The 10,930-nt window shown below is 39.0% G+C and overlaps 1 protein-coding gene across 3 annotated transcripts in view; it reads left to right on the top strand.

Moving 5' to 3' along the window:
* The first annotated feature begins 33 nt into the window (after positions 1-33).
* Positions 34-10,930, top strand: part of baz (par-3 family cell polarity regulator) — a 31,764-nt gene continuing 20,867 nt past the window's right edge. The window contains exons 1-2 of one of the 3 annotated variants that reach the window (XM_070283122.1): positions 34-343; positions 1,244-1,798. In XM_070283122.1, coding sequence (XP_070139223.1) covers positions 1,679-1,798 — 120 coding nt within the window. In that variant the 5' untranslated portion in view covers positions 34-343; positions 1,244-1,678. Of the gene's footprint in view, positions 344-730; positions 1,076-1,243; positions 1,799-10,930 lie in introns of those variants that run through there. The other 2 variants (XM_070283125.1, XM_070283123.1) reach the window with 2 other exon arrangements.

The following is a 10,930-nucleotide window of genomic DNA, read 5'->3' as shown; positions in this document are numbered from 1 at the left end:
CCACCTCTACTGTTTACAAATTTGAATCGTGAGTCGGGAAGGTCGTGTGCTGCTGCGGCTCGCGTCCGCAATTTGCTACATTTTTTTTTTTTGAGTTTAAACAATGCACTGTTCGCCGATCGCAGAGCGCGGGCAGCAAGTGTTGCAGTGTCCGGAATTGAATATCGAGATATAAAAAACAGTGAAAAGCGGCGACGCCAGCAGGAAAAGCGCCGACGGAGCAGTGGCAGATAAGCTATTTAAGCAGCGCTGGCAACGAAAAAACAAAAAAAAAAAAAATGATCGGGCCGAAGAATTGTTGGTAGGATCAACACCAACAAAAACAAATGCGAAAAACCAAAAAGTGAGCTACTGGAAAAGCGAAAACGGTTAACGGTTCTACTAGGTGCAGCATAGGAGAATATATATAGAGACAGAGACGCGTTTATTATTATTTATTTTTTTCGTATCTACGTTTTTTTTTTTTTTTTCTTTTTTTCGTTTCATACGTTACGACGTTTCCGATGATCTTGGCCTGGCCCGCTATTTTTTTTTTTTTGTTGTTTTTGTTTTTTTTTGTCGTAACTCGTTTTGTGAGCGCGTGTGATTCATGCAAATGCAAAAACAGCAACAAAGCCACTCGGAGTCGAGAGTGAAGTATGCTAAGTAAATACAAAGCAAAGTGGGTGCGAGTGAGAGGGAAAGAAGCGTGTGCATCCTGTGAATGCATTTTTGAGATCCTTATGAGACTAGCAAGATTCTTTAGCTATTTTTCAACTAGATAGTACAGTGTTTAAATGTAGTATCCTATTTTAGGGCCCTTTAAGTCTTTTAATATAAAAAATAATTCCAATTTGAGTAGGAATTGCTTTTAGGGATTCAAAAATAGTCGACTCCTAACGGCGCTTTGGCATTTCCCTCGAATGCAACGTCTGGTCACACTAGGCGAGAGAACGCGTTTGCCTGGCGTTTTTTTTTTGCCATCAGTGGCCCGCGAAACGACATCCAGACCTCGAAAGCATCTGCCTTTCTTCCGAAGTGCCAGTGCCAGTGTTTCCACAGACCGGAGGTCCAGAATCCTTCCAGAATTACACTTGTAATTGTCTCTGGTTAACCGTTAGCAGTGCCCCGGGGTACAGTGCGGGTGTCGAAATCCAAAAAAAAACTGAATTTTTTTTTTAAAGGCTTGAATTATATTTACTAGTTAGTCACAGTGACCGCCTCTCACTCTAGCAAAAACCTATTCGTTCCTCTCTCTTTCTAGGCCGCTGGCGTAGATTTAAAAAAAAAAAACAAGTGATCGGATCTGATCGGATCTGATCTGATCCTCCCCAGGTACGCAGGCGTCTCGCTTGCAGCTGCCCAGCAACCCGACAAACAGGCAACAGAAGAAGAAGAAGAAGAAGCGAGCTGATAAAGATGCGGCCGCAACGAAAACAACAACAACAACAACAACAAGCTGCAGTTGAGGCTACTACTGGCCATCATCCAGCACTGAGTAGTATTCGCGTAGAGTATCTAAAAAAAATAGAAAACTAAAATAGCGTGTAATTAACGGTTGTGTTTTTGTGAAAAAAAAAAAATGGAAAGTGCATCACTACTACGATAATCCTCGAAAAAATCGAATTACGAATTATACGAATATCTATATCTATATATTATTTTAAAACTCGAACGAAAGATAACCAAACGATAAAATATGAAGGTCACTGTATGTTTCGGTGATGTCCGCATTCTGGTGCCCTGCGGTTCCGGGGATCTTCTGGTCAGCGATTTGGTCAAGGAGGCGACACGTCGCTATATCAAAGCAGCCGGCAAGGTGAGTTAGTTAGTTACCCCCCTTCCCCCCCACCAAAAAAAAAAAAAATAAACTATCTCTATCTATAAGATACATTTATGCTTCCCCGGAAATTATGCACTTGAGGAGTGATGTAATTACTTGTGAGGGAAAAAAAAAGGTTCTTCATTGGCGCTTGCAAGGAGGGAGGGAGGGGAGGGTCACACACACACACACACACACACATGTGTGTCTAGCCAGAGCCTAGGTAAAATATTTGAATAATGATAAGCCAGCGAGTCCGCAGCCGCAGCCCAAAAATGTGAGTGACAGAGAGAGGGGGGGGGGAAGAAGAGATAACAACAACAAACAAATCGAAGAAGAAGAAAGAAAGAGAACTGAGAACGAAGAACGAAGAATTGGGCACCGGGAAGAGAAGACTCTGCCCAAGAAGACTCAAGAATTATAATAAAAGTCAGTCGAGAATCAAAATGAACATTTTTGATATCTTTTTGAACTCGTTTGAACCCAAGATTGGATCGGTTTTGGGTTCTGGGTCTTGGTCTGGGGAGTGGGAGCGACAGGTAACCCGAACCCGCAAAGAGGGGTGCAGAGAAATGCACTTTACAGCCCCAGAGATGCACCTTAATTAATCAGAAAGGTAACCTCCGAGCGAGTCCAGAACCTATCCTCCTGGGCCCACACTCTGTAATTAATCAAAAAAAAAAAAAAGAGACCCATCTGAGGAATTTTCCTTGGAAAATTCTGATTCGAAATCAATTTAGATCCAATGGATAATGATTATGATGGATTTTTAAAGAAGACTATCAAGTCTGGGAAGCAGGAACATCCCAATAGGAGTTTGGAATGGCTTCCGGTTGGGCTGCTAGGGGGGGAGGGGAGTCGTTTGCTTTCATTGTTTGGCCAAAAAGCTTGAAACTGTGTCAGCTGCAATTAAATGCAAAAAAATAAAGAAGAGCACTACTGCCAGATAAGACTGCTGCCACTGCTTTCCATTTCGCGATCACGTGCAAAAGCCAAATCCAAATCCAAATCCAGATCCCCAACTTGTGCTAATTATGCAATTTAAGGCCAAGAAACTAGTGCCTGAAATGGAAGACTTCCCAAGAGGGGAGTCTTCTCCCTTTTTTTTTTTTGCAAAATCGACAAAAAATCAAATGACTTGCAGCTCTTTCTTCCAAAACAGACACACATTCTTGAGGCACATGAGAGATTGGACTACTATGCTGGGTATCGTTTTCTGCAGCTGTGCGATCCAAGTTGGGTTCCTAGAGCCACATGTGGATGAGAGTATCTGTATCTTTTATTGGGAATTAGTATCTTTTGTTTGAAAAAGTGATATTTGGCCAGAAAACCATGCATCTAGACACCTGTCCTAGCCCGGATAGCCTTCAACTCCGGCTCCGGCTATTGAGGAATCGATAGCTTTAGCTTTTGTGGGCGTTACTCCTTATCAGAATAAAGTCCCCGAGCCATATGTTTCATAATTACATTTTTAAATAATAAAAAAACTGAATATAAAACTGATAAATGAGGAAAAAAAAAAACTGCAATTTCATCACGTTTCGGGTGACTCTTTTTTCCTGTTTATTTGTTTATTTTGTTTGCCTGGGAAACGGATAAAAAAATAAATAAAAAAACCACCAAGAGCTTGAAACCAAAAAAAAATTCATTGAGCATTTTTCTTGTCGGCTGTTTTGGTTGAAATTCTTGGCATTAAAGTGGCAACAGCAGAAGCTGAATCTCCGACTGAAACTGAGACTGAGACTGGGTCTGAGGCTGTGGCTGGCAAACCAGTTTTGCACACAATTTGTAAATTATTTAGTCATAAAAAAAAAAGAAAAAAAAAAATGAAAAAAATATCCAGCTCTTGATAGCCGTCCTGCTTGCACACTTTTTTCGATTTTTAGCCTCTGATGGCAATTGTTAGGGTATTTTAAGTCTAACTGGGTCTAATTGGTTTAAAAATAATAATTAGAAGAATGTGGTGTGGCTTTGCTTTGACAATGAGAATAAAAAAAATCGATACAACACCTTGGGGGCAGCTCTGTTTATGGAATTTCGTTGCAACTAGAAAGCTGTGCATTCGTAACCTGCCATAAGTGTAAGGCCTTGGAATTATTAGAATCTCTCCTCTATACCCTATAAGAGGAGAAGGCCAGAGGAGGAACTAGACATCAGGTAGCACTGTACTACCAAAACACCAAAACCCGATTCGACTCTTGGGGGTTGCACTCGTATAGTTGAGCCTATAATAGTTTCTGTTTTGTTGGTTGGCATGACAACAACCTGATTACTAACTCCCCGTATATGCTATAATAGTAGTATATATAGTATTGGATATATATATATATATGTTTCTATATTGCATTGTGGGTTGATTCACTTGGCCACGCTACCAAATTTGGAGCGAGCGAGAAATTCAATTGAATTGTCGTTTCTCTCCAGCTGTCTGTACTGCCAGCTTTATACGGTCTGTAATTGAAATTAAAAAAAAAAAATTAGAAAAAAAAAATAGAGAAAAAATAGATAAAGAATTTCAAAGCAACACCCACACACGTCGATCAGCCCACGGGTCGATTAATTATAATTCTAGAAACTGCAGCAATCGAAACCCACCCCCCCCCCTGGTAGGAGGTATCTGTGGGTTCTCTGTTCCACATTCTTTCGAGGAACTTGTGTCTAATCGATGGAGTTACAGCTGGGAGGTCTCTTTACAATGAGTAATCGATATAATCGATAATTATTGTTGGTGAAGATCTATTTCCTATTATCAGGAATAGCTTCTGGTTCTGAATAATCAATAGAGTTTATAGGAATGAGTCTGCTTTGGAATGAGTAATCCAACTTATCGATAATTATTGTAGGTGGAGATCTGTTTCACCTTAGAAATCTGGAAATGCCTCTCCAACTTCTCCAAAGTAATCCAAATAATCGATAGTTATTCATACTTAAGAGGTCCCCATTGTCTTGATCTCTAGCTTATTCTGTAATGGTACTTCTGTTTCAGAATAATCGATAGAGTTGATTAGACATTTGGTTTTTTCATGATTCATCGAAATAATCGTCAGAAAGTCGATCAATCGATCATTGGTCAGTCTCCTCATTCTTATGATATCTTATCTTATGATCTTTCTATCTCTATAAGGAATACAATCTAACAGATTACAGATACTATGCTTAGTACTTCTGTTTCAGAATAATCGATAGAGCTCGAAATAATCGAAATAATCGCCATAAAGTCGATAAATTGATAATTGTTCAGTCTTCTCATTCTTATCTTATGGTCTCCCTATAGTTATCTCTCGCCCATTCTTAGGAATTACTTCTGTTTCGCGATAATCGATATATTAATCGAAATAATCATAAAGTCATAAAGTTCATCAATGAATCATAGCTCAGTGTGAAGGAGTGTTATGAAGGAGGAACTCTTGGATTCTTTGGAGGAACTTCTGTTTCAAATAATCGATAATTGGTTTATTTCACTCTTGTATAAATCTTGTATCGAAGTAATCGATAATTGTTGATTATAGCTGATGATTTTTCAGTCTCCTTCATACTTATTATGAAGAACTTCAATTGCAGACTTCTCTAGATCTCTAGAGATCTTCCTCTAGATCTTGTCTCTTCTCTCCTCTCTCTAGATCTCTTGTGGAGTCAGTTCTCTCGTCTCAATAATCGATAGTTTAGTTCAGTCTTGCATTAGTAATCGAAATAATCAATATTTTCGATTTATTCACGATTGTCTAGCTTTCCTCATACCTGTCTATGGACATACTTCATATGGAGATCTCTTGCATTTCTCTAGAGATCTCTTGAGGATTAAGTTCTTTATCGATAAATAATCGATAGTTTAGTAATCGAAACCCTTTTCATATCTCTGGCAAATAGTTGCCCCTTATGGAGGCCCCTTATGGAGAAGGTATCTTACCAGGGGAACGGGTTGGAGGGTTAGGGAGTGGGGGTTACCAGAAGGGGTTGGGGGGACCAAAGACCTAAATGCACGATTGCACGACTGTCCCGAGTCCCTTGCCGGGTTCTCTATGCACTCTCCCCCATTAGCCCCCAGCCCCCTCGAATTAGGGTGGACCTTAATTAATACTAAACACTGCATAGTTCTGTTAACAAGATAAAGTCACCTCGAAGGCTCACTCTAGAGTGCATTCGCTTCGTTATCGTCTAGAATTACAAACATTTTATTGCCACACTAATTGAGTATCTATTTTTGGTCACGCACACGTGTGTGTATGTATGTGCGTGTGTCAAGCCACGCCCCCCTTGTGGTGTGGTGTGGTGGTTGAGTCGTGCTCCAGATGGGCTTCCGTTCGGAGATGCACTTTCAGGATCGTGGATCACGAGGGTTAATGGAAAGGTAAAGCCCAGGGGATGGGGAGGCCAGGGAGTGCCAGGAGGACCAGCTGTTGTTTCAACTGCAACGTTGTCAGTGGCAACCACTAGTAGTAGTACCTTCCTTTGTGTAAATAGTGCCATTAGGGGAGCTTATGACAGGCAGGCCCATGCACTCCCACACCTCGTCCTAAGCCAGGTCCTTGGGACCACCCCGAACTACACCCATTTAGCCTCCAAAAGTGGGAGTATGAGGAGTTGTACTCCACATCTTCAGCTTGGTTTCATGGTTGGTTGGGTCGCTGCCACCAAGGTGCCACCACGAAAAATCAAGGCACCCACCCGGGGGGCGGGGCAAGGTGACAGGGGCGTGGCGGCAAGTGCGTGTGGCAAGTCGACAAGCTCCATTGAAGGGGAACTTGGGTAGCCGGGTCAAGTGCAGACCTCAGCAAGTAGTTCAAGTTCGGAAAAGTGAACATCTTAATTAGGAAAGGTGATCGGAGAAGGGGGGGGGGGGGGGGGTTCTATAAGGTCTATTATTATTATAGATTTTAGTAATATAGATAGTTCTATAGATTCTATAGGTATAGGTACATCTATAGTCGATATAGGTGTAGATATAGGTAGGTATATCTTGGTATATCTCTACCAAGAACTATTATATCTACTTCATATTCTCTAACTCCTATATCTACTCTTTATTAGGAAAGGTGATCGGAGAAGGGTTCTATAAGGTCTATTGTTATATATAGATATCGATATCGATTAGTTCTCCATTAAGACCTTTTATATCTTCTCTTAACTTAAGAGTAACCTTTACTACTTAATTAGGAAAGGTCATCGAAGGAGGGGGGTTATATAAGGTCTGTTAGGATCTATTAGGTCTATCTAGTAATATAGATAGTTCTTTAGATTCTATAGATATAGGTATATCTCTAGTCTATACAGGTATAGGTATAGATATAGGTCTATAGATATAGGTATAGGTAGATATAGGTATAGCTCTCTAGCAAGACCTATTATATCTACTCCTTATACTCCTACTCTTATTTCTACTCTTAATTAGGAAAGGTGATCCGAGGAGGGGGTTCTATAAGGTCTATTAGGATCTATTAGGTTATATTAAGAATTAGGTTCTGTTAGGAGGAGGGGGTTCTATAAGGTATATTTTAATTCGATTTTAGTAATTCGATTTTTAATTCGATTTTCTATAGATTCTATAGATATAGGTACATCTCTAGTCGATATAGGTGTAGGTATAGATACAGGTATAGGTATACCTCTAGCAAGACCTATTATGTCTACTCCATATACTCCTACTTATATCTACTTTTTATTAGGAAAGGTGATCGGAGAAGGGGGGTTCTTTGAGGTCTATTATGATCTATTAGGTTATATTAGGAATTAGGTTTTATTAGGATCTATATTATATTCTATTAATTAGGTGTTAGTTCTATAGGTAGTTATATAGATTTTATAGATATATGTAGGTATATATATAGACATTAGATATATAGATATAAAAACTATAGATGTATCGGCTATATATTAGTTCTCTGCCAAGACCTATTATGGTATATCTACTCCATATACTCCTACTCCTATATCTTATATCTTTAATCAAAAAAGGTGATTGGAGGAGGGTTCTATACGGTCTATTATAATTAGATATTATGTAGTCCTATAGATTCTATAGATATAGGTACATAGGTATAATTGTAAGGATCTATAAGCTAGATATAGGTATATATAGGTATTAGGTATAGGTACATATATCTATAGATGTAAGTCTCTAAGAAGATCTATTATATGTATCTATCTGTAAGGAATAGACCTATCAGGCTAGGTTCTATAGAAAATCCTGTCTATTATTATTATTATTATTAGTTCCCTAAGAAGACCTTTTATATCTATCTGTTATAAACCTATTATATCTATCTTCTATAAGAAATCTCTCTTATTATTATTATTATTATTATTATTATTAAAGATAGATCAGTTTTCAAAACCAAACGATCTTAGTGGCTATATCACCCGTAGCGAGGCCTTTGGCTTTTAATTATAGTAGATGGGAGGTCTAGGAAGTTGTTTACAAGAAATCTCCTCTATAAACCCTATCTATATTCCCCTAGACCTTCCTACGAAAGAATCCCCTTCTTCGTACCCCTGTACTCCCATAGGCTTCTTATTTTTTATGAAAATCAACATCCCAACACCCCATTTTCTTTAAAAGTTTATTATTATTATTCCATAACAGAAACCTGCTCCTCCCCTGCTCTTCGACTGCATTTGTTTCCCCAACTCGTCACTTCCCCCCCTTTAGTTTGTTGTTTATTTATTTTTTTTTTAATTTTTTAATTTCAATATCGACTTTTGTGTCTAAACTAGTTTGGTTTCGTGTCGTTTTGTCATCATCCCACAATGGGTCGGTTAACAATGCACCGATCTGGCTGGTCAGTGAGGTCCGAGTGGGCGTGGCAGCAGTACTTTCTGCAGCAGCAGCAACGTGACGTTTTCGGGTAATGAGTAAGCTCTGAATAAACACGGCCGGGTAGGGTCGGTATGTCGGTCGGTCGGTCTGATGATTCTCCCTCCTCTCCCTCCCTCTTTCTCTCCCCCAATGCACTGGAAAAAACTCATCAAATCACTTATAAAGTTCATCATAACAACTGTCTCTTTTTTTTCTTGGAGTGTAGATATAGCATGTCGTGTTCCCCCGATCGCACATGTCTGATATAGGCACGTATCGGAATGTAACAAAAATATCTACATACATATATATATTTATTTTTTGAAAAAAAAGGGTTGTCGTGGGTCAACATACCCATCAAAAAGAGTAACCACACTCTCGCACAAAAATTTGCACTCATTTCCGAGAAGTGCTACTGGTGATTAGGCATTCATTTCGTCACCTACTCCCACACAAGTCCTCCCCCCTGGACCTGTCTCCTCCTGGCTCTTGGCCATTTTTTTTATGTTGTTTTTTCAATTTTTGTAATAACCAAAAAAAAAAACTTAAGACTCCGAGCAGAACGTCGCTCACGTTTTGGCGATAAAAGCAGCAACCCATCGAGTGGCAAAAAAAAAAAAAAAACCGCATTTTTCTTCCAAAAAAAAAAAAAAGCTTAAAAAAGGCAACCAAAAAAACCGTTTATTGGCAAGGAATGTCGAGGAGCTTTGGATGTTGGATGTCGTTTGGTTTTTATTTCATTGTTTTTTTTTTTTATTTTGTTTTTTTTGGATTGTTGGGTTAGGTCGGTAACCGTTATTAGGCTTAGAGGCTCTCTGGAAGTCGATACTTCTAGGAACGAGGAGAACGAGGAACGAGGAACGCGGAGAGGGTTCGTTAATTTTATTTGAGCTTTTATTTGCCTTCTGCACTAATTAATAACGAGAGTGTGTTTTTATTTGAGTCACCCACCCCTCACCTTCCCCCTGAGACACAAACTAGTTGGACTATGTGTGTATTTGTCCAGGTGTTTCCTCCAAAAAAAAAAAAAAAAAGAATAAGTTTCCAAAGCCATGATTCATCCAAAGCGGAGGAGGGAGGCTACACAGAAAGAAAACATTATTATTGTTTTGTTTATTTTTTTTTTGCGAAAGAATGTTGAAGGTTGCCGGAGAAGAGGAAGAAGAAGAAGTGGTGGAAGTAGTGGGAGTGGTAGTGGTAGTGGTGGAGGCTCTCTTCGTAGGCGCTGCACGTGCATGTGCTTGAATGAAAAATAAAGTTGAACCGCAAAAGGCAACGGCGATAATCCATCCACTCCCCTGGTCCCCCGCAACCCCCGCAATTAGGCCACGCCCATGCCAAATTGCGCACTTGCTTGCCCAGCTTGTTTTATTAATTAAGTACAGTGGGGACTAACTAAAAGAGTTTTTTTTTTCCTAAAAAAAGAGACTTAATTTAAAATCTTTACAATTTTAAGTTTCATTTTAAATTCAAATTTTTAAATAATAAAGTACAGTGGGGACTAGCTAGGATGGCTTTTTTTTTTTTAACTTTTTCCTAAAAAATAATTAAAAATAAAAATTTTTAATTCATTCAAAAGTTTCATTTTAAATTATAAATTACTTCAAAATTTTTAATTAATTCAGTACAGTATAGACTAACTAAGAGGGCTTAAATTTATTTTAAAATCTTTATAATTTCAAGTTTAATTTTAAATGAAAAATGAATTAAGAATTTTGTATAAATAAAGTACAGTGGGGGCTAACTAAAAGGGGTTTTTTTTAAACTTAAAAAATAGTCTTCATTGAAAATCTTAAGAGTTTCAAGTTTAATTTTAAATTCAAACATTTAAAATTTTGTCTCACTTTTGGAGTCTCCACTGCACTTTGAGCGGGGGCGATGCTCTGGCTCTGGCTCTGGCCCTGCGAGAGAGCTTTGCATTCTTGTGCCTCTCACGCGCTCTCTCTCACTCGTGCGCTCTCTCACCATTTAGCTCTCCTCTCCCTCTCCCTTTGGCGAGGAATACGAAAGACTGAGGCGACAAACTCGAAATGGCGGACCACAAGTTGTTCCAATTGAGAAGGCTCTGTGCATGTATGTTAGTGTGTGTGTGTGTTTGTACAATGCACCCACATGGCACAACAACAATGTTGGCCTGGCCTTGAAATTGCTAAGCCAACAAAACCAACAAAAACAACGCCATAAAGTTAAAAATCTACGATAAATTCATTAAAAAAAAATGATTTATTTTTTAAAGAAATAGAATAGAGCTCCCATTGTTAAGCATAGATTCGCTTTCGGTCTTCCGCTTGATTTCTCAAAAATCTCTCGCCTTTCTTCTCGGCACCCTCGGATCG

This window comes from Drosophila bipectinata, chromosome XR (assembly GCF_030179905.1).
Source record: "Drosophila bipectinata strain 14024-0381.07 chromosome XR, DbipHiC1v2, whole genome shotgun sequence".
NCBI classification, from domain to species: domain Eukaryota; kingdom Metazoa; phylum Arthropoda; class Insecta; order Diptera; family Drosophilidae; genus Drosophila; species Drosophila bipectinata.
This window is presented reverse-complemented; position numbering and strand designations above follow the sequence as displayed.